A 24,734-nucleotide genomic window follows, 5' to 3' on the forward strand; every position below is an offset into this window, starting at 1 on the left:
GCCTGCAAACGCACATCTCTAGCACATACGCTCACACAGAAGCCAGGAAGCCACCTGTGTGAGCTAGAACCTGGGGGTGGGAAGGAAGGAACTGCAGGAGCAAATCTTTCTTGTTTTTCTCCAACCTCCTCTGCTACATGTACATTTCAAATGAACACACAATACTGCTTTCCCAAAACAAAGTATTCAGGAGAAGGTGAATACTCTTTACCTCAATGAAACAGCAGTGTCAGCATCGGTGTCGTGGTACAGGACCACATTATTGGCCATGTCAAAGCTTTCACGGACTCCAAGATGGTAGAAGAGGGAAGGCTGTCTGGAGACATCGCTCATGTCCACCACGGCAACATCTGAGATGAACAAGGAGGGGACAAGGTCGGGGGAGAGAGAGGTGATCTACTTAACCTACTTTGCGATGATCGCCAACGGGGAGCTGCTGCAATCTGTATTTCTATCATCAGCTTTTCAGGTAAAGCAGAAGTAAGGAATGATTTGATTAAAATTACCCCCATGAACTTCAGAAGAAAAGCTGAACAGGAATAAAAACTAAAAACCAAAAAACTCTTCCTTCTCCAAAGTGCTGAGAACATAGTCTCACTTAAAAATTGCTGGTGGATTTATTTTAAATGTTATTTTTATTAGGAAATTTATCATATCCAAAGAATGTATTTAGCTTATATATAAAGTATTAAGTATAATGAAATGAAAAACCATGCACCCACCATGCAGCCCAAGACACAAAGCGCTATCTGTACTGTCAGAGCTCCATATGCCTCCTCGTAATCACATCTCTCCCTCCTGCCCAGAGGACGCCTCCATCCTGATCTCTGCATTTATCAGTTCCCTGCATATATCTGTATATGCATATTATATATTATTATAATTATGAATTCCTAAACAGTATATTGTTTAGTTTTGTATGTCTTTGAACTTTATATAAATAGTATCATACTGTATATGTTCTTTGACTTGCTGGTTTTTGGTGTGAAACAACCAACTTGTATGTCTAGCTCTAAGTTCGTGCATTTTCACTTGAGCACATGATTTCTTCTTTTCCTATTTCAAACTGTTGTAATGAACATTCCCGCACCACGCTCCTGGTTCATATGTCACCATCAACTGGACGGCACGGATCACATGCCCGTGGAGTTGTGTCCTAGAGAGACTTTGATCAAAAAGAGGTGGGATAGGGAGGGAGGGTGGGAGGGAGGGAGACACAAGAGGGAAGAGACATGCGAACATATGGATATGTATAACTGAGTCACTTTGTTATAAAGCAGAAACTAACACACCATTGTAAAGCAATTATACTCCAATGAAGATGTAAAAAAAAAAAAAAACAAAGCAGAGGGGCAACACAGAGCATCAATAAATAACAAACTTAAATTTGCCTAGTAGCATTGGACACCATTTCAAGTCATTTTCAAGAGAGTATCAGAGCTCCAAGTTTGACTGGACTTTGTCCACGATGTACAGCAGAAATTTGGGGAAACAGTGCCCAAACTTATGCTTGTGCTGCTCTGACCCCACAGGAAGTTACTGAAAATCCCAATGAAACAGCACAGAGGCGAGGTGAATAGGGACGTGAAGAAACAAAAAGGCAGAGAGATGCTACATCAGCACCAGGCACCACTGGGAGGCCTGAGACCGAGCCTTGGCAAGTCCTGGGTGGGCCTTTTTATTCCCTAATTTATGGGTTGTCTGCTCTATGCCAGGCACTGTGCTTGGTGCCAGGGGCAGAAGTGTGAACAAGGCATAATCCCTTTCTTCAAAACCATGCTTGATACAACAGAGGCGACGGGAAGGAAGAAGTGGTTAGAATCAGGGTAAGGAAGGCTAAGATGAGGGGAACAGTGACAGAGGCACCCCTGGAGGGGGGGCACCGAACCCACACTCGGCTGGAGGGCAGTCAGGGAAGGCTGAAAGCATGTGACCTGTCTGGAGCCTGAGGGTCCATATGAGGCAGGAAAACTGGGGAGAGGATGGGCGGATGGAAAGGGAGGGAAAAAGCATTGTAGGAAGAGAAGGCAGCAAGTGCAAGCCAGTGGTCAGGGGCGAGTACATGTTGGGGCCACTGCAAATCATTTCACAGGACCAGAACACCTAAGAAGATGAACCTGGAAGGGTTAGTAGGTGCCAGACAGGTGAAGGCGTCTGAAGGCCATGTTAGGGGGGCTGGACACTAGCTTGAGACAATGAGAAACCTATGGAAGGGTGTGGGGTTTTGTTTGTTTTTTTTATTTTCATTATGGAAAATTACAAACATATATGTAAAAGTAAACAGAATGGTATAATGGAACCCCTGTAGCCCCCACTTCCCTCAACAATTATCAACTCAGCCAGCCTTGTTTCATCTCTACTGCCAACCACACCATCCCCTTCCACATAATTTTGAGACAAATCCCCGGTATCATATAATTTCATCTCCAAATACTTCAGTATGTTTCGTTAAAAGAACTCAAAGAAAAAAAAAACAACAAATAACCATAGCATCAATGTCTCATCATTATTTTAAAAAAAAAATCATGAAAGGCTTAAACAGGAGACTATCATATCCAAATTTACCCTTTAGAGGTTATTGCTCAAAAAAGGACAAATGTATGTACTGAGGAAACGCTTTTTACAACCCAGCCTGGTTAATTTATCTCAAATGGATACCTGGTCCCCAGAGACATCTGCTCAGCGTCAAAACCACACTGCAGCTGAATAAATGAGACGTTCTGCCCACGTGAGTTTTCCCTGGACTCTATTACCTTCTCAAATGAAAAAGAATGTGTTTCCTACTGATGTTATTAGGAAACGGCAACACAGATGCTAATTCCAAGGCCCTGGGGACTTCTATAATTAGTTAACAAAGGACAGGAAGCAAATGGAGGAAGACAAAGGAGAGTGGTGGGAAGGGGCAGAGCAGGGATGAAGGACTGCAGCCTCCAATCATACAGACCATTTTCACAGGAAACCTGCAACTTGGTGGAGTACCTCGTAGCCAAGTAGATTAAATTTTAATCTGGTGACATGAGTTCCTGCTTTCCTCTGCCCTCTCAATGTTCTGTGCTGAGACCTGTACGCTTGCCTCACCACGTCCACTAAGGAGCCCCTCCGTGGCTCCACCAAGGCTTGGGATGGAGATTTTTCTTGGTGTCTCATTAAAACAGGACAGACTGAAGCAAGATGGCTACTGAGTGACTCAGGGGGGGAAATGCTGGACGCGTGCTGGATTCCAGCCCTGAGGAGGACAGCACGGGACTTTATCACGCTACCTCAGAAAGGAAATCCTATTCCAAAGGCATGGTTGGGCAAAGCTTTGGCACAGTGAACTGCTAAGGAAAAAAGGGCAGAAACAAAGACATGTTTTCTGGAAAATGGGCAAGATAGTTTCACGTCATCTTACTTAATCTTTGCAACAACACTCTGAGTACTCCCCGATCCCGGGAGCGCGCCAGGGCCGCTGTGCCTGCACGCCCATATCAGGGGGATGATGGCCAGCACACGCTGAGGAAAGAGGCAGCAAGCATCCAAGCTAATAACAGCCACTGAGTTCCGGAAAAGGGGTGGAGGAGACCGACCTGAGCTTGTCTTCTCACAACAACACCAAAACCACAAGTAACTGCTGAACAACCACTGACAAAAAAGACTGGAAGCTACCAAAAGAGACTTTTTACACTCAAAGACAAAAAAGAAGCCACAGTGAGATGGTAGGAAGGGCACTTTCGGAACATAATCAAATCCCATACCCACCAGATGGACAACCCACAAACTGGATGATAATTGTATCGCAGAGGTCCTCCCATAAGAGTGAGAGTCCTGAGCCTCTGAGTGAGGTCTCAGAGACCTCTGGGACAACATTAAATGCACCAACATTTGCATCATAGGTGTCCCAGTAGGAATAGAGAGAGAGAAAGGGCCTGAGAAAATATTTGAAGAGATTATAGCCGAAAACTTCCCTAACATGAGAAAGAAAACATTCAGCTTAAGTCCAGGAAGCGCAGAGAGTCCCATACAAGATAAACCAAGGAGGAACACACCGACACACATATTAATCAAACTGACAAAAATTAAAGACAAAGAAAAAATATTAAAAGCAAGAAGGGAAAAGTGGGCTTCCCTGGTGGCGCAGTGGTTGAGAGCCCGCCTGCTGATGCAGGGGACACAGGTTCGTGCCCCAGTCTGGGAAGATCCCACATGCCGCGGAGCGGCTGGGCCCGTGAGCCATGGCTGCTGAGCCTGCGCGTCCGGAGCCTGTGCTCCGCAACGGGAGAGGCCACAACAGTGAGAGGCCCACATACCGCAAAAAAAAAAAAAGAAAATTACAAATGGTAAAGCTCACCAATAAAGGCAAACATACTAAAGGTAGGAAATCATCCACATACAAATATGATATCAAAACCAGCAAGCATGAGAAGAGGAGAGTACAAATGCAGGATACTGGAAGTGCACTTGAAATTAAGAGACCAGCAACTTAAAATGATCTTGTACATATACACACTGCTATATCAAAACCTCATGGGAGGGACTTCCCTAGTGGTCCAGTTGGTAAGACTCCGCACTCCCAATGCAGGGGGCCAGGCCTCGATCCCTGGTCGGGGAACTAGATCCCACAGGCATGATGCAACGAAGAGTCCACATACCGCAACTAAAGACCCTGCATGCCACAAATAAGACCTGGCACAGCCTAAATAATTAAATAAATATTAAAAAAATAAACCTCGTGGGAACCACAAACCAAAAATCTACAATACATACACATACAAAAAAGAAAAAGCAATCTAAACACAATACTAAAGACAGACATCAAATCACAAGAGAACAAAAGACGAAGGGAAGAAAAAAAAAGACCTTGGAAAACAAATCCAAAACAATGAACAAAATGGCAGTAAGAACATGCCTATTGATAATTACCTTAACCGTAAATGGATGAAATGCTCCAACCAAAAGACACAGACTGGCTGAATGGATACAAAAACAAGACCCGTATATATGCTTTCTACAAGAGATCCACTTCAGATCTAGGGACACATACAGACTGAAACTGAGGGAACGGAAAAAGGTATTCCATGCAAATGGAAATCAAAAGGAAGCTGGAGTAGCAATACTCATATCAGACAAAATAAACTTTAAAATAAAGAATGCTACAAGAGACAAAGAAAGACACTAAACAATGATCAAGGGATCAATCCAGGAAGATAACTGTAAATATATATGCACCCAACACAGGAGTACCTCAATATGTAAGGCAAATGCTAACAGCCATAAAGGAGAAATCAACAGTAACACAATAGTGGGGGACTTTCACACCTCACTTACACCAATGGACAGATCATCCAGACAAAAAATCAACAAGGAAACACAGGCCTTAAACGATATGTTAGACCAGATGGATTTAACTGATATTTACAGAGCATTCCATCCAAAAGCAGGAGAATACCCTTTCTTCTCAAGCACACATGGAATATTCTCCAGGACAGATCACATGCTGGGCCACAAATCAAGCCTCAGTAAATTTAAGGAAACAGAAATCATATCAAGTATCTTTTCCGAGCACAATGCTTTGAAATTAGAAATCAATTACAGGACAAAAACTGTAAAAATACAACACATGGAGGCTAAACAATATGCCACTAAACAACCAATGGATCACTGAACAAATCAAAGAGGAATTCGAAAAATACCTAGAGACAAATGACAACGAGAACACAACAGTCCAAAACCTATGGGATGCAGCAAAAGCAGTTCGAAGAGGGAAGTTTACAGTGATACAAGCCTACCTTAGGAAACAAGAAAAATCTCAAATAAACGACCTAACCTTACACATAAAGCAACTGAAGAAAGAAGAAAAAACAAAACCCAAAGTTAGTAGAAGGAAAGAAATCATAAAGATCTGAGCAGAAATAAATGAAATAGAGATGAAGAAAACAACAGAAAAGATCAATGAAACTAAAATCTGGTTCTTTGAGAAGACAAACAAAATTGACAAACCTTTAGCCAGACTCATCAAGAAAAAACGAGAACTCAAATCAATAAAATTAGAAATGAAAAAGGAGAAGTTACAACTGACACCACAGAAATACAAAGGATCATAAGAGACTACTACAAACAACTATATGCCAATAAAATGGGTAACCTAGAAGAAACTGACAAATTCCTAGAAAGATACAACCTTCCAAGAATGAACCAGGAAGAAACAGAAAATATGAACAGACCAATCACAAGTACTGAAATTTAAACAGTGATTTAAAAGCTTCCAAAAGGGACTTCCCTGGTAGTCCAGTGGTATAGAATCCTCCTTCCAATGCAGGGCACGGGGATTTGATCCCTGGTCGGGGAACTAAGATCCCACATGCCGCAGGGCTACTAAGCCTGGGCACCACAACTACCAAGCTCGCACACCTCAACAACACACCCCACGTGCTGCAAACTACAACAGCCCACGTGCCGCAGCCCGTGTGCCGCAACTAGAGAGAGAAAACCTGCACTCCACAACGAGAGAAGCCCGCACTCCATAATGAAGAGCACACGCCACAACGAAAGATCCCGTATGCCTCAACTAAGACCCGACGCAGCCAAAAATAATAATAAAGAAAATAAAACAAACAAAAAAAAGCTTCCAACAAACAAAAGTCCAAGACCAGATGGCGTCACAGGTGAATTCTATCAAACATTTAGAGAAGAGTTAACTGCTATCCTTGCGAAACTCTTCCAAAAAACTGCAGAGAAAGGAACTCTGCTCATTCTATGAGGCAACCATCACCTGGATACCAAAACCAGACAAAGATACCACAAGAAAAAAAAATTACAGGCCAATATCACTGATGAACAGAGATGCAGAAATACTCAACAAAATACTACCAAACCAAGTCCAACAATACATTAAAAAGAGCATACATTATGACCAAGTGGGATTAATCCCAGGGATGCAAGCATTCCTCAATATCCTCAAATCAATCAGCGTGATACACCACATTAACAAACTGAAGAAAATACGGCTTCAAGATGGCAGAAGAGTAAGACGTGGAGATCACCGTCCTCCCCACAAATACATCAGAAATACATCTACGTGTGGAACAACTCCTACAGAACACCTACTGAACACTGGCAGAAGACCTCAGACCTCCCAAAAGGCAAGAAACTCCCTACGTACCTGGGTAGGGCAAAAGAAAAATGAATAAACAGAGACAGAAGAATAGGGGTGGGACCTGCACCAGTGGGAGGGAGCTGTGGAGGAGGAAAGCTTTCCACACACTAGGAAGGCCCTTCGCAGGTGGTGACTGTGGGTGGCGGAGGGGGAAGCTTTGGAGCCACGGAGGAGAGCACAGCAACAGGGGTGCAGAGGGCAAAGCAGGGAGATTCCCGCACGGAGGACTGGTGCCGACTGGCACTCACCAGCCCTGCTCACCTGCCGGGGCGGGCAGGGGCAGGGAGCTGAGCCTCGGGCTTTGGAGGTCGGATCCCAGGGAGAGGACTGGGGTTGGCGGTGTGAACACAGCCTGAAGGGGTTAGTGCGCCACAGCTAGCCAGGAGGGAGTCCGGGAAAATGTCTGGAGCTGCCGAAGAGGCAAGAGACTTTTTCTTGCCTCTTTGTTTCCTGGTGTGCGAGGAGAGGGGATTAAGAGCGCTGCTTAAAGGAGCTCCAGAGACAGGCACAAGCCGTGGCTATGAGCGCCGACCCCAGAGACAGGCATGAGACGCTAAGGCTGCTGCTGCCGCCACCAAGAAGCCTGTGTGCGAGCACAGGTCACTCTCCACACCATCACCAGAGATAAATCCACACACCTATGGTCAACTAATCTATGACAAAGGAGGCAAGGATATACAATGGAGAAAAGACAGTCTCTTCAATAAGTGGTGCTGGGAAAACTGGACAGCTACATGTAAAGGCATGAAATTAGAACATACTCTAACACCATACACAAAAATAAACAAAATGGATCAAAGACCTAAATGTACGGCTGGACACAATAAAACTCTTAGAGGAAAAGAGAGGCTGAACACTCTTTGACATAAATCTCAGCAATATGTTTTTTGATCCACCTCCTAGAGTACTGAAAATAAAAACAAAAATAAACAAATGGGACCGAATTAAACTTAAAGGCTTCTGTACAGGAAAGGAAACCATATTCAAAATGAAAAGACAACCCACAGAATGGGAGAAAGTATCTGCAAACAAAGCGACAGACAAGGGATTAATCTCCACAATATACAAACAGCTCATGCAACTCTATGTCAAAAAAAAAACCAATCAGAAAATGGGCAGAAGATCTAAATAGACATTTCTCCAAAGAAGATATACCGATGGCCAAAAACCACGTGAAAAGATGCTCAACATCACTAATTTTCAGAGAAATGCAAATCAAAACTACAGTAAGATATATCACCTCAGACTGGTCAGAGTGGCCATCATCAAAAGGTCTACAAACAATAAATGCTGGAGAGGGTGTGGAGAAAAGGGAACCCTCCTACATTGTTGGTAGGAATGTAAACTGGTAAAACCACTATGGAGAAGAGTATGGAGATCACTTAAAAACCTAAAAATAGAACTACCATATGATCCAGCAATCCCACTCCTGGGCATATATCTGGAGAAAACCGTAATTCAAAAAGATACACGCACCCCAATGTTCACTGCAGCACTATTTACAATGGTCAAGACATGGAAGCAACCTAAATGTCCACTAACAGACAAATGGATAAAGAAGATGTGGTAGTGGGCTCCCCTGGTGGCACAATGGTTAAGAATCCACCTGCCAATGCAGGGGACACGGGTTTGAGCCTTGGTCCTGGAAGATCCCACATGCCGCAGAGCAACTAAGCCCACAACTACTGAGCCTGCACTCTAGAGCCCGTGTGCCACAACTACTGAAGCCCTCATGCCTAGAGTCCGTGCTCCACAACAAGAGAATCCACCACAATGAGAAGCCCGCGCACCTCAACAAAGAGTAGCCCCTGCTCGTCGCAACTAGAGAAAGCCCTTGCACAGCAACGAAGACCCAATGCAGCCAAAAATTAAAAAGATGTGGTACGTATATACAATGGAATATTACCGAGCCATGAAAAATAATGAAATAATGCCATTTGAAGCAACATGGATGGACCTAGAGATCGTCATACTAAGTGAGGAAAGAGAAAGGCAAACAGCATGTGGTATCACTCATATCTGGAATCTAATTTTTAAAAATGATACAAATGAACTTTTTTACAAAACAGAAACAGACTCACAGATCTTGAAATCAAACTTACAGTTACAAAAGGGGACACATGGGGGAAATGATAAATTAAGAGATTGGGATTAACATATACACGCTACTATATCTATAAAATAGATAACCAACAAGGACCTACTGTATAGCACAGGAAACTCTACTCAATATTCTGTGATAACTGATGCGAGAAAAGAATCTGAAAAAGAATTGATATATGTATACGTATAACTGAATCACTTTGCTGTACACCTAAAATTAACACAACACTGTAAGTCAACTATACTTCAATAAAATTTTTTAAAAAACAGGACAGATTGATATTGCCACTCAAAAAAAAATTCCAAGTAACTCATGTTCAATTGTAAAAACACCTCAAACCCAAAGTTGGCCTTTTTGCCTGACATTTGTCACTTGGGCCAGCTGACTGAGTTTGCTTGCAGAATTTCTACCACAATATTTGACCAGCTTACTTTTAGAACTTTTAAGACACTAAGTTAGTAGATTATAAATGATAAATATGATAAAACGCCAGATTGGAATTTTTATTATATATTCAGAATTGAGTTTTTTTTCCCTAAAGGGACTATAAATTTCCTAAAAGCTTTAATCATCACAGCAGTCACTTGCTTTGCCGTTTACAAAACACTTCCATAGACATCTTGGTTGAAGTTTAGAACCACCCTGTGAGGCAGGCAGAATTGGTAACTGGCTCTACTTTGCAGGTGGGGAAATGAAGCAGAGAGAGTGTAACAGATTCGCCCAAGGTCACATAGCTAGGGCATGGCAGAGTCCTGTGCTCCCCAGGGCCCAGATGAGGCTTACTACTTATTGGACTCACTTTCTGAAATTGAGCCACCAGGGGGAGGGAGGGGCAAAACAGTTTATTTATCAATCTTAGGCAAACAGATCACAGAAAAAAAGGAAGAGGTCAAATTCAGATTTTCATTGACAAATGCACCCTGTGCTCTAATTACCTTCTAGTTCCCTCTGACGTAGGCCAGTCTCAGGGGAAAAGCCTGCATAAACTAAACCATCCTCCTTGACCGTGGACCCCACATACACCCTCTACCTATCCTGGCTGAACAAACCTTAAGTGATATGCCATCAGGGACTGCAAAAAGCCAGGGTTAAAATCTATTCTTAGCAGGAAAGTATCTGAAATTTAAAAGCAAAGTGCCCTTCAGACAGACAATTTAAGAATCAGTTATAATGATCTCACTACATGTTTATATAAAACAAGAAAGACGGATGATATACAGGATTTTAGTTCATTAAAAACTTTTGAACATTATTTTATTGAAATGTCTTAAAAGGAGTTAAGTAAAACTTACTAAGTTTTACTTAGTAAGTAAAGTAAACTTTTACTTAGTAAGTAAGTAAACTTTCTACTGTGGTTTAAAAGTATCTGATTTCCGGGCTTCCCTGGTGGCGCAGTGGTTGAGGGTCCGCCTGCCGGCACAGGGGACACAGGTTCGTGCCCCGGTCCGGGAAGATCCCACATGCCGCGGAGCGGCAGCCCACGCACCCAAAAAAAAAAAAAAAGAAAAAAAAAAGTATCTGATTTCCAAAGCAAAGCATTCGTCAGTGAAACGATATGATGGCATATGATTTACCATATAGTAATCCTGAAATTGTACTGGCTCATGCCAGTCCTTAAATATATTCCAGGTTATCTGTAAGCCTATCTTGCTCCCAGTGGAAAATAAGAAATAATGAATATAAGTAAGGTTGGCTGTGCGTAAATGAAAACAACTAGATTTTAGAACAATTTTCCTGCTACAGACATTATAAAAAAAAAAATCTGATTGGATTTATGGCAACACTGGCCATCTAAAAGCTACCTAAAAACAACAGAGCCCAGATTTACTGGACAGGAGGCACCTCTAGTAACTCCTACCAGAATTTAGATCTTACTTCATCCACTGCTGCTCAATTCCAACATACTTGAGGGCAGGTCAATGGAAAGAATCTGTGAAGTGGAGGAGACAGCCTATGAATTCAGCGTCAGGAAGTCAACAAATCCTTACCAAGTGCCACATGGGATGGGTACTAGTCGCTTGGAGTATTAAGTTTCAACTGGGAGTGGGCTTGGGGGAGAGTAGGGACATCAGTAAACTACATCCTGTCCCCCATATTTTGCTTTCTAGTATCTTTTTTGGTAAGAATGACCTAAAAATAAATCATTTTTATACTTTATAAGTACGATTGAGATATGTCCATTTACCAGTTTTTTTCAAAAGAAAGATGCCATATGTAAGCAAACTATGTTTACTCACAGAGGTGAATGGATTCACTGGGCTTAATTTCAGACCACTCACAGTGAAATATCTGTGATATAAAGTATAGCATAATTTAAGTCACGTATATGTTGCTCTTCCAGCTAACAAGAGAAAACAAATGTGTAGCGTTATACCGCAAACTAGGGTGCATTCATCGCTTCAAATGGTAACAGTATCGCCATCATCATCCGTGATGTCACACTTCACAGTTTTGCCTCCGGGTTCCCTGGGAGCCTTTGACTATACTACCTCATACTTTCACCTTCGGCAGCTTCCTTCAACTCTTTTATAAAGGGATCTGCTTTGACATGACTCTCTTTGGCAAACTTTTTTTTTTTTTTGCGGTACGTGGTCCTCTCACTGCTGTGGCCTCTCCCGTTGCGGAGCACAGGCTCTGGACGCGCAGGCTCAGCGGCCATGGCTCACGGGCCCAGCCTCTCCACGGCATGTGGGATCCTCCCGGACCGGGGCACGAACCCGTGTCCCCTGCATCAGCAGGCGGACTCTCAACCACTGCGCCACCAGGGAAGCCCTTTGGCAAACTTTTTGCGACATATTTCTTAAAGGCTTTTCGAAGCAGCAGCTAATGACCTCCTCTTCCAAAAGTTCTCTGTCATACATCACCTTCAAGATGTGGGCAGCTTTAGAGAAGGAGAACTTGATGTACTGCTACCGCACACCGTGATGAGGGTAATGCCGAGCTTTCCTGTTTATACTGGCAAAATTACAGGAAATTTCTTAATTCGTTCTCTTAATCGTCTCATTAAAATGACCGCCAGTCAACACAAGAGGACCCTTGGCTTTTACATCTACTTCAACGATACCCTCTTTCTTTTTAACAAAATCAACTGCTCCTTCAAGGTCATCACTAGGTGCCGGGCCTTTTGCTGAGTTTTCACCCATTCTGCGCTCTAAGCTTCCCAAGTGGTGTGCATCCCCACAGCCTGTGGAGGGCAACTGAGTTCATTTGGTGGTGGTGATGGTGGTGACTCGTTGCTAGATATGGGGCCATTTTTCTTTCTCTTTAACCCTTCTAATTTCCTTTTTTCCCCCCCATGTACCCATTTCCTTTTTCTTAGGTGGTTCTTTGAGAATGAATATGCAGACCTTATGATCTGCATCAAGCATGCCTCGCTAGCCACAGGCTTTACAAAAATTACTTAGCAAGAACAAGTACTTTGGATGCAAGGTTTTCATTCTCAGGACAGAGAACACGTTTTTTAATGAACCCACCCACCAAGTCTTGAAACTTTAGCCTTGTGAGATCCAACGACAATCCAATGGTCATTCTAAACATCAAAATGGTCTTTGCTGCCAGCTCACAATCAATTGTGAGGGATACACCGGAGGCCAATCAAGCACCTTTATCATATCAACCATCTCCTTTTGTTCCATTTATTCTATTTCTTTTGCCCCCCAACCTTAACAGTCACACAGAGTATCAGGTATGGACAGAACTGGTCTGATACAATGCAGCTGGCATTGAGGCTATTTTTGCTTACTGGTAAGCTTGGTAAGATGCAGAGATATTTTATTATATTCTGGTTACTACTGCTGCGTGAAAAAATCACCTCAAAATTTAATGGTACAAGTTTGAGTTCTGGTTCCAAGTTAAGATGGAATAAATACATCCCACCCTGTCTTCTCCACGAATGCATCTATAAAAACTAGACAGAGTGGATGGAATAGCTATTTTAGGAGTGTGAAAAGTAAGTGCTAGCAAGCAGCCTGGAGAAGACGACTAGATTTCAGAGAACCACCAAATCGACAGCCAGTTTCACATTTTCCCCCAGTCTCGCCCAGCCTGGCCTAAAGGCAGCCTGAAACCCAGAACTGGGTGTTAGGTGCGGACACAGAGAGCATCAGGAGAAACCCTCTAGAAAAAGGCAGGAAAGGGGCCTCCTAAAGCTCAGACGGAGTGAGGGAATTCTCTACGTCTTCCTCTTCCTTGTCCTCTTGTACCCCCAGGCCCCCTGCAATCCCACAGTGGTGACAGCAGAGACAGTCAGTGGCAGAGCGGGCCCACAGGTGCCTGCAACTCCGAGAGGGGAATCTTTTGCTCTAGTTGAAGGAGCTGTGGTCCCAAGGGTGGTGGCGGTGAATCTCCATTGCTTTTTTTTTCTCCTTCTGAATGCCTGGCCTCAGACATGGGCCCAGTTGTGGGAAGTGTGAGGCCGAATGGAATAACTGGCCACAGGACTGAAAAGGCAGCCCCAGTTAACCAGAAATCACAAAGCTGAACAGCACTAAAAGGGCTTTGAAGTCAGAACTGACACCACAACTGAAACGGACCTTGGCAACTTGAAACAACTAGGCCGACTGCCTGCTAAAGCAAAAATATCAACAGACTCCATAGGATATAAACAAGGGCCAGAATCTCATAAAATAATATTCAAACTGCTCGGGATAGGCTCCTCAATTACTTGGCATTCAAAGACGCAGGAAAATGTCAACTCACATGAGAAAAGACAATGGACAGACTCCAATGACAAGATGACCCAGACATGAGAATTATCTGACAATGACTTTAAAGCAGTTATTATAAAAAGTCTCCAAGAAGTGAGGGTAAACACTCCTGAAAAGAATGGAAAAAATAGAAAGTCTTAACAACTAAAGAGCCAAATGAAACTTTTAGGAACGAAAATTTTAATAAGCAAAAGAAAAAACTCACTAGAGGGGCTCACAAGAAGAATGGAGATGATAGAGGGTCAGTGAAATTAAAGACGGTTCAATGGAAATGATCCAGTCTGAACAACAGAAAGAAGACAAAGGGTTTAGGCCCAAATGCAGAAAGATCTCCTAGGGACTTCCCTGGTGGCACAGTGGTTAGGAATCCACCTGCCAATGCAGGGGACACGGGTTTGAGCCCAGGTCCGGGAAGATCCCACATGCCGCGGAGCAACTAAGCCCGTGCACCACAACTACTGAGCCTGTGCTCTAGAGCCCGTGCTCCGCAAATGAGAGAAGCCACCGCAATGAGAGGCCCATGCACTGCAACGAAGGGCAGCCCCCGCTCGCCGCAACTAGAGAAAGCCGGCACACAGCAATGAATACCCAGTGCAGCCAAAAACAAATAAATAAATTTATTTAAATAAAAAAGAAAGATCTCCTAGAAATCAAGACCCTCTCCCAAAGACCCATAAACCAATAGGAAAAAAGGGGGGAGGGTTATAGATAGATAGGGCTCAGAAAAAAAGGGAAATATGCTCAACTTCGCTCAGAGTAAGAGAAATACAAACTAAAACTAATTGAGATACCATCCCTCAACCATCAGGTTAACAAGAGTCTAAAATATTGGCAACCTATTTTATTAGTGAGGCTGTAAAGAAAGATAATGGTATAACCCACAGATAGGAATCTGACACTGTTTACCAAAATGAAAGGTGCATTTATTCTTTAATTCACAAATACCACTTTGGGCTACCTAATCACAAATACACCCATACATGTATTAAATGGCCCATGTATGAAGTTATTCATCGCAGCTTAGTAGCAAAAAACTATACATCCAGGTGTCCCGTAAAAAAGGTATTGGTAGAAAAAACAATGATACATCCACCCAATGAAGTACTATTCAGCTATAAAGAAGAATAAGGAAGATTCCCATATTCTGATTTGGAAAGGTGTCCTGGCTAAACTGTATTTGGTCTGGTACCTTTTGAGTAAGAAAGGGAGACAGATAGTACATATTTTCCGCTCTGTGGGCCACACAGTCTCCACCATTGTAGCCCCAAAGTGGCCACAGGAGAATGGATGCGTTCCAATAAAACTTTAGTTACAAAATAAAGGCAGCCAGCTTGCAGGTTGTAGCTTGCTGACGACGGACATAAAGAAACACTGAAAGGATAAATAAGAACTAAAAAAACTTAGAGGAAACAGCACAGATGGGATAAAACCAGATAAATTGGACTTCAAAATTAAAAACTCATGCGTTAAAGAACAGCATCGAGACAGTTAAAAGATATATCACCGAACGGGATGAAATATTTGTAAATCGTATATCTGACAAGGGATTATGTCTCCAGATTATATAAAGGATTCTTACAGCTCAACAAGATGTCAAATAGCCCAAGTGAAAAAAAGGACAAAGGATTTGAATAGACATTTCTGCAAAGATATACAAATGGTCAATAAACACATGAAAAGACACTCAACATCCTTTGTCATCAAGGAAATTCAAATCAAAACCAAAATTAGATAACACTTCAAACCTACTAGGATGGCTATAATTTAAAAAAGAGAGAAAATAACAAGTGTTGGTGAGGATGTGGTGAAACTGGAACGCTCACACACTGCTGATGGGAATGTAAAATGGTGCAGCTGCTGTGGAAAATTTTTCTGGAAAGGAGTTCCTCAAAAGGTTAAATATAAGGTGGATGCAACCCAAGTGTCCATCAATGGATGAATGGATAAACAAAATGTGGTCTATCCATACAGCAGAATATTATTCAGCCTTAAAAAGGAAGGAAATTCTGCCACATGCTACAACATGGATGAACTTTGAGGACATTATGCTAAATGAAAAAAGCCAGCCACACGCACACCCAGAACACTGCATGATTCCACTTACAAAACGTACCTAGAGTAGTCAAACTCAGAGACAGAAAGTAGAACGGTGGTTACTGGCAGAGTGGGGAATCGCGGTTTAATGGGTACAGAGTTCTCGTTTTGTAAGATGAAAGAGTTCTGGAGACTGGTTACACAATATGAATGTACCACACTACTGAAAGGCACACTTAGAAACAGTTAAGATGGTAAATTTTATGATGTGTTTCTTTATCACAATAAAAAACTTTTAAGAGAACATTAGAGTTACCATATGACCCAGAAATCCCACTGCTAGGTGTACACCCAAGAGAAATGCAAACAAAAGTCCACAAAAAAAAAAAAAAAGTCCACACAAAAACTTGTAGCATTATTCACGACAGCCCAAACTGGAAATAACCCCATCAACGGAAGGACGGAAAAATCCAGTGTGGTGTATCCATACAACAAAATACTATTCAGCAATAAAAAAGTAATGAAGTACTGATGTATACCACAACATGGATGAATCTTGAAAACACATTAAGTGAAAGAAGACAGTCACAACGAACCAGCATTACACGATTCCATTTATATTGAATAAACAAATCTCTAGAGACAGATAGTTGTTACTCCTGGCCAGGCTGGCAAACAGAAGCGATCATACTCTGAGGTGCTGTCAGCATTCACTCGTCTTTTTTGATCCACGTGCTGGGTTACGTGGTGTGTACAGTTTGTGAAAAGTCACAGAGCAGTACACAAGACTGTACCCTTTCCTGTATATATGCTATACCTCAATTAGAAGGAAAAATCAAGAGCTCATCACAAAGCGGGGTTTTGTGCCTTCTCACCTCCTTTCTGCAGCACAGGACCAGGAAAAGAGTTAGCATGGATCTTCAACCTCAAAACTTGGGGGAAAAAAATTTTTTTTAACCAACTGCAGAACTATAACACGACCCTATGACAGGATGATCGTCCAAAGGATGTGAGCCCCCAGTCTTTACTATTTCACAGAGCACATTTCCTTCCATTCTGAGGTTCTGGTGTGTTTACTACTGGGAGCAAAAGGAAGGCAAAGACATGGGGGACTGACATTTACTGAGCGCTTACTAAGTTCAGGGCACTTGCTTGAATCTCTACCTAGAGGTTTGTTAAATGGGGGTCAGAGATGTTAAGTAAGTTATCCAGGGTCACACAGCCTATAAATGACAGGGCAGAAATTAAAACCTGATCCGTAAAGCCAATGTCCTTTCCCCTCTGCCACTCGTATTGCTGGGCGCAGTGGGATACAACGACGGAACACGTGTTGGTAAAGTTTCATCACGGATCTGTTTTGTCAGTTTTTACTCCAGAAGGCAGAAAGGCAATTTGCCTAAAGGACAACCTGCATTTCATACACGTTCCTGGATGGTGAGATGAAAGAGAGGCAGCCATGGTCCTGCCAGCTAGACTCCAAGTCCTGGGAGTACTCATCCAGGGGCAAGACCCATCTCCCGGATGTTTAAAGCAAGGTGTCAGGCTTGGTTTATCCAAAGTCACCTGTGTCAAACTGAATTTGAGATGAATCACAGCCCTCAATGTAAAAGCTAAAACTATAAAGCTTTCAGAAGAACATGTAGAAGAGGAGCCTCAAAACCACAACCTGGACGTAGGCAAAGATTTCTTAGACAGGACACAGGAGGCAAACGTAACAGGAAAAGGGCCTAAATTAGATTTAATCAAAGTTAAAATTTTCTGCTCATCAAATGTCACAAGTAGATGAATAAGCAAGCCACAGTCTGGGAGCAAATGTTCACAAAATATACTTCCGACAAAGCACTTGAATCCGGAATACATAAAGAGCTCTTCTAATTCAACAATAAGATGACAACCCAACTAAACGGGTAAATGGCTTAAACAGACATCTCACAAAGGAAGGTGTCTGCATGGCTAAACAGCACATGAAAAGGTGCTCAACATCACTGATCATCAGGGAAAGGTGACTTAAAACCATAATGAGAAACCACCACACCCCCCAACTAGCAGGGCCAAAACAGAAAAGCTCAGTAATACAAAGTGTTGGTGAGGGCAAGAAGCCACGGGAACCCTTGGTGCATCGGTGCTAGGAATATAAAATGGTACCACTTGGAAAAAAAAGTCTGGAAGTTTCTTAAATAGTTTAACATACACCTACCCTTTGATCCAGCCATTCCACTCCGAGGTATTTACCCGAGAGGAATAAAAAACATTTGCCATCAAAAAGACCTACATACTAATGTTCACAGTAGCTTGATTTATAATAGCCCCAAACTGGGAACAACCCAAACGTCCTTCAACAGGAGAATGGCTAAACCAACTGTGATATATTCACGCAATGGAATAGTACTTGACATTAAAAAGGAACAAGCTACTGATAACAGCAACAGTACGGATGAATCTCAAAAAAGTCACGCTGAGTGAAGGAAGCCCTACACTGAAGAGTACACACTGTCTGAGTCCATTTACATAAGACTCTAGAAAAGGCAAATCTAATCTAAGCGTAAGAGTCATTGCCCGGGGCCAGGAATGGGAGTAGAAAGGGGAATGAGTGGGAGGGGACATAGGCAACTTTCTGGGCAGATGGAAACTATACTGTGATAGGATTTGCTTACCTAGGTTTAGTCGTTTCTCAAAGTTGTACAACTAAGATTTGTGCATTTCAATGTATATACATTTTTACACTAACAATTTTGAAACGTATAATCAAGTACGGGGTGGGGAGTGGGGAGAGGTCAAGAAGAAATAAAGATGGCAGAATGTTAATAATTGTTGAAGCTGCGTAATGCACGTGCTTGAAATTTTCCATAATAAAAAAATTGAAGAAAAAAACCCATCTACATCGAATGCTCCCGCTCTCCCCCGGCCCCTCCGTGTCCAGTTCCGCCTGGCCGCTGGGCTGCCCTCCCGCAGCCCCAGCTCCTGAGTGAACTCTGCTTCCTGCCAAGGTCTGCCGCTTGACTCCTTTCTGCTCTACAACTCCCCGCCACCAACCAAGCTCCCATAACCGCCAGGCGTTTTTGCCAAGCCCTGTCACACCCAATAGCTCAAAACCTGTTCAAGGGACTGGCAAACAACAAGCTTTCCAGCTTGCTTTTCAAGAGTTCAGTCCTCTCCCGCCTACACTGTCTGACCGGGATTTAAACGGCACCTGTCTCAAAGCCTGACACTTAGACGGCTTTAAAAGATAGTTTATGGCTTGTATTCCAAAAATACGTCTGTAAGTTGACGACTGGGAACTGAACATGCATTTTCCCGCATAACAAATAATATACAGCCAGTAATGCAGTGGTCCAGTCCACAAATATCTATCTACCACTGTATGCACTCAAGGCTCCAACAGCAAGGCCTCAATTCAATGCTACAGGTGCAACGCTTCTCTCATCAGTCAGTTCATGTGACTAAAAGTTGAGGAAAGTTCCAGGCTCAATGCTGAGTCAGTAGCAGTACAAGTGGTTCAAAAGGAAGGAGGCTCAGGGAAGGGCCCCTCTGGGCAAGCCAGCAGCCACGTGCAGCAGAGGACAGCTGAGGTCCGGCCAGGGGCTCGTGCGCACGGGTCCCTGGATGTACAGCCATTGTTGCCTGAGCCGGCTGGCAGGGAGAGAGGAAAAGTGGGAGAAGGCTTCTGACTTACAGCCCCATCTTTAATCTCCTACTGCACTTGCTTGAAATAAAATCACATTTATATTATAGAAAATAAACGTTATAGAACATGTGGACAAACAACAAGAACCAGTCTGCCCAGCACACAATCCAAACCACTGTTTCCATTCCAGTGTGGCCCGTGTGAGCTCTTCTAGTCTCTTCTATTACATATGTACCACCCAGAAATGTGTCGTTAGGATGTACCGTATTTTTAATAAAATCACAATCGCAGTATGCCTGGCCACCATTTTCAACTTGGTTTCTACAGGAAACCACATTCTGATTTCCTCCTGAGGGCGCCCAACAAACTCTGCTTCATCTCGACAGGAGAAACCAAGTGTCATCTGTGTCCACTGAGAGTTATTCTAAAAAGGAGCTGGATACATATTCCTAGGAAACACCCAAAGTGTAGCAAAGAAAAGTGCATCTGGTTCCCTGCCGTTGAAGAGTTCACTGTCTGGCAGAAGATCAACCATTAAATCAATAATTATTTAATCGCAATTGTGTTACTTGCTAGGAAAGAAAACCACAGTGTGCGTACAACTGATGGCGGGGGGCGGCAGAAGTTCGTGAAGGCTTCCGTGAAGACCTGAGATGTGAAGGCTGAGGGAGCTTTGGGCAGAGGAGGACTGCCAGGTGGTGGAGGGTGCCAGGATACGGTGGCTTCTAAGCAGATGACATGGACTGGAATGCACCGAGATTGGCCCAACCTTGAAAGACCAGTTACAAAGCTGCTGACAGTAAGCCGGGTGAGAGAAGCCAATGCTTGGACCAAGATGGTGGCAGGCATTTCTAGCAGAACGCACAGCACGCTATGTTAGTCAGGACGAGCTAGGCTGTGCTGACACATCAGACAAATCCCCCAAATCCCAGGGGCTTAACTGCCATCTTGAACACACAACCTTCAAGTTTGCCATGACAGAGGCACACTTCCCTGGTAGAGAGAAGGGAAGCAGGTTTGAGAACCATTTGGAAGCAACAGGCTGGATTTGGCCACGAGGGACAGGACGGAGTCAAGAATGACTCCTAGGCTTCTGACGTGAACTGCTAAATCGATGATTTCCCTCATCAAAGTTTACTGACATAAGGGAAGGCAATGTCTAACTATCGCCCTTACATTCTGCTGGAAATATTGATAGATTTGGCCAGTCTCCTGACCATGTATAGGTGGCACACCAAACGTGCATTCTACGACCACCACAGCCATGTGTCCACAGGACTGTCTTTCTTGGAACTTCGTGCATTTTCCAGAATGGTGAGGAAAGGGTATGCACCAAATTATTAGAAGTCTTAAGACGCCTTTAAGTCGCTCTCTCTCTCTCTTTTCTTTTCTAATATTTATTTATTTATTGGGCTGTGCCGGGTCTCAGCTGCGGCATGCGGGACCTTTTCAGTTGCAGCATGCGGGATCTAGTTCCCTGACCAGGGACTGAACCCGGTCCCCCTGCATTGGGAGTGTGGAGTCTTAGCCACTGGACCACCGGGGAAGACCCTAAGTCTCTTTCTTAAGCAGGAGCCAATGCACCTGTGGATTAAGCCCATTAAAGTCAGCTGAGAGATACATTCAGGCGTTTCTAGCAGAACGCACGGCACGCTATATTAGGATGAGCTAGGTGATGCTGCCACGTGAGACAAATCCCCCAAATCCCAGGGGCTTAACTGCCATCTTGAACACACAACCTTCAAGTTTGCCATGACAGAGGCAAAGAGAGATGGAGGCGGCGTATCATCTAACTCTCAGTCGCTTTCAAAGTGACACTTGTTGATGCTGCTCACATTTCATTGGCCAGGACTCGTCAAAAGAACCCCAGCTAACTGCAACGGAGATCAGGCAATGTGGAAGACTCGACGGAAGCCTGGTGGGCACGCTCTATGCCACACAACGCATCAAGCGAACGAAGAATCCATGAATAACATCATAGAAGGTGAAGCGAGACACAACCCACGAGAAGGGCAGAGAATGGAACTAGAGCTGGCCTTATTTTAAACCATTATATATCCTTTTTTGTTGCAAAACTCCCAATCTTACTGTTGGATAAAAACTAACAGAATCACTCCAGTATCATTTAATACAAAAGGAAAAAATTACCTAGCCTCCAAAACCAGTGAAACCAGGGAAGAAGCTAGAATGTCTCCTCCCGTGGCTGGTATGAACCTGATGGCCCAAGCATTTCCATTCCATTTTCTTGGCCCACAGCAGCATAGTGAGGGGCCCCACGACTGGCATATATTTTTACCAGTGACAGTCCATTACATGAGATGACACATGACCTGACTTTCTCTTGGAAAGGCATGCCCTAGGAGACAACTTTCTAGCAGTTGGGCTATATTTTCATAACCCAAGTTGCACTCTCTTACCACTATAAAAACCACCCCCAGGGCTTCCCTGGTGGTGCAGTGGTTGAGAGTCCGCCTGCCCATGCAGGGAACACGGGTTCGTGCCCCGGTCCGGGAAGATCCCACATGCCGCGAAGCGGCTGGGCCCGTGAGCCGTGGCCGCTGAGCCTGCGCGTCCGGAGCCTGTGCTCCGCAGCGGGAGAGGCCACAACAGCAAGAGACCCGCGTACCGCAAAAAAAAAAAAAAAAAAAAAACCACCCCCAAGTCTTAGGAGCCTGACTAAATAAAAGCTTCTCTCTTGCTTATGCAAAATCCAAAGCGGATGATCCTGGTCCTACAGCTATCCTCAAAAGAGTGGTTCAGGGATCCAGGTACCTTCCATCATGTGCTACTGCCATCTTCTACAGCCAGCCTCCAAGGGCCCCACGGAGACCACAGAAAGGGATGAGAGAGCACGAGAAGATCTACAGATATGCCAACGCCTTGGCCCAAGGTGATAGACATGACTAATACTCACATTTCATTGGCCAGAACTAGTTATATGGCCCACACAGACTCAAAGGGTGCTGGAAAATGTAGTCCCTGCTTCCCAGCAACAAGGAGGAGCATCAATCTCCCGACCACCCAGCTACCTCTGCCACACTTTGCATCCTCCACATGACTCCTGCCAGAAAAGGGGAATCATCAGGACAGAGCGAAGTCAAGTAACTAACCTGGAGACTGATGTCTTGGTTTTTTAATCAATGTTCAGGAAATGCAAGGATTTCCTGTTGCAGGTGGCAATGCCTCCCAACGTTTAAAATCACTGTGAACATAGCTGAAGAAAAAAAATCAGAAGCAGGGCCCCCGAGTCAGGAAAGTAGCATGTGTGTGAGGTTCAGAGAGGAGGGAGGGCAGGCAGAGTCAGGCACATCAGGTATGGGAAGCTCACCTGAGTCCCAGGTCCTGATCAAAGGGGCCGTTCTTGTCACTGGAGCAGTTAATAGCTAACTCAATAACCACAATAAGTGTATTCAACTACAGCATCCTGGGAGAACAGTTTCTGTGGTCAAAATGTTTGGGAAAGCATGAGACAGAGTTACCCAGATTTCCTTCCTGTAGGATGTCCGAGTTTTCCATACATTCACAAGCACTGAGAACCTCCAGGAGGGAGACACAGCATGCACCCGAGGAAGCAGAGGAGGCTGCTCTGTGCAAACACACCCAACACACACAGTACATTAGCTAAAGTCGTGACTATGAATTCTGTTCAAGGAGAGAAATGGGCACCTCAACGAAAGGCGCCAAGGCATATTCAGAAAAGGCGGTTTCTTCTAAAAAACAAAAAAAAGAGAGACATGTTTCATTCTCCAAATCCTAGAAGTAACCGAGTGATTGACCCTCACTTGCTGAATTTGATAGCTTTACTGAACGAGACTCTCATCTTTGAGGATGGATGCTGGATGTTAAAAACAAACAAACAAAAAACCCAAAAGAAACAAACAAAAAACCAGGTCCTTCTATGGGCCAAAGGCACACAGAGATGAGCACCACCTCTGCTAAAAGTAAAAAGAACGTCCCTCAAAAAATTAAACCTTGAATTACCGTTTGACACAGTAATTCCACGTCCCGGTATACACCCAAAAATGTGAAAGCAGAGACTTGAACAGAAATTTATCCACCATGGTCATTACAGCATTATTCACCATAGCCTAAGACATCACGCTAAGTGAAATAAGTCAGTCACAGAAAGACAAATACTGTATGATTCCACTCATATGAGGCATCTAGAGTAGTCAAATTCACAGAGACAGAGGGTAGGACAGTGGGTAGCAGGGGCTGGGGAGTGAGAAGTGGCAAGTTATTAAGGGGTACAGAGATTCTGTTTGGGATGATGAAAAAGTTCTGGAAATGGATAGTGGGGATGACTGCACAGCAGTGCGACTGTACTTAATGACTCGGAAATCCACACTTAAAAATGGTTTCAACAGCAAATTTTATATTACGTACACTTTACTATAATTTTTTTTTTTTTAAAAAAGCCAACGAGATGCTCCTCAGGCCTCATGGCTTATGGCGGTTTTCTTTCACAACAGTGCCCACGTGCTCCCTTGCATGGGTTGATGGCTCTCCTGCAGCCCATCAAATCACCCAGGCACTGGTGGCACATAACCTCCTATTCAGACCCACAAAGGACCACATAAAACTGCACAAGGAGATGGAAAACACGATCCAACCCAGCCTTGACTCATTATGACAACAGGAGATGGGAAGTGCTTAAATTTCACATCTACGATCCCCGCCCCCACCGCCCGAAACACACCTGGGACAGTTCAACAGTTCTTGGAGAGCAAGGTTGTAGAACTTTTACAAAAAAGCCAAAGTGACAGATTTATATCTTTTTGGTGGAGACACCAAAAAGCTGTGAGTGGCAGAGATTAGGAAGCCGGGGTGGGGGCGTGGTGTCTGTTTAAATCCGTGAACCGACTTCTTGGAGTTTCGTATATTGTTTGTCAAACCTATGAAAAGAACTTACTAGTTATGATGATGTACTGAAAAGCGATTTATTCAAGACCAGGCCAAGGTCAACCAAAGGAGGTACATACTGCAGCTGAAAATTCTAGGCAGTCAGGACCCAGAACAAGAAAAGGTCATGTGCTCTTTGTGTAGCTCTGGAATTGAAAGCCCAAGATTTCTGCCTGAACGAATCTTCGCACCCAACCAGAAGGAAGGGGTCCTGGGAGTGGATGAAGGCTT

At 43.7% G+C, this 24,734-nt stretch overlaps 1 protein-coding gene across 1 annotated transcript in view; it reads right to left on the reverse strand.

Annotated features, from left to right (window-relative positions):
* The window catches only part of MAP3K15 (mitogen-activated protein kinase kinase kinase 15), a 150,593-nt gene that overhangs the window by 109,638 nt on the left and 16,221 nt on the right, over positions 1-24,734 (reverse strand). The window contains 4 exon segments of the mRNA XM_024737994.1: positions 205-396; positions 20,202-20,370; positions 22,930-22,984; positions 23,081-23,187. Coding sequence (XP_024593762.1) covers positions 205-396; positions 20,202-20,370; positions 22,930-22,984; positions 23,081-23,187 — 523 coding nt within the window.

This window comes from Neophocaena asiaeorientalis, unplaced genomic scaffold (assembly GCF_003031525.2).
Source record: "Neophocaena asiaeorientalis asiaeorientalis breed wild unplaced genomic scaffold, Neophocaena_asiaeorientalis_V1.1 scaffold324, whole genome shotgun sequence".
Lineage (NCBI taxonomy): Eukaryota > Metazoa > Chordata > Mammalia > Artiodactyla > Phocoenidae > Neophocaena > Neophocaena asiaeorientalis.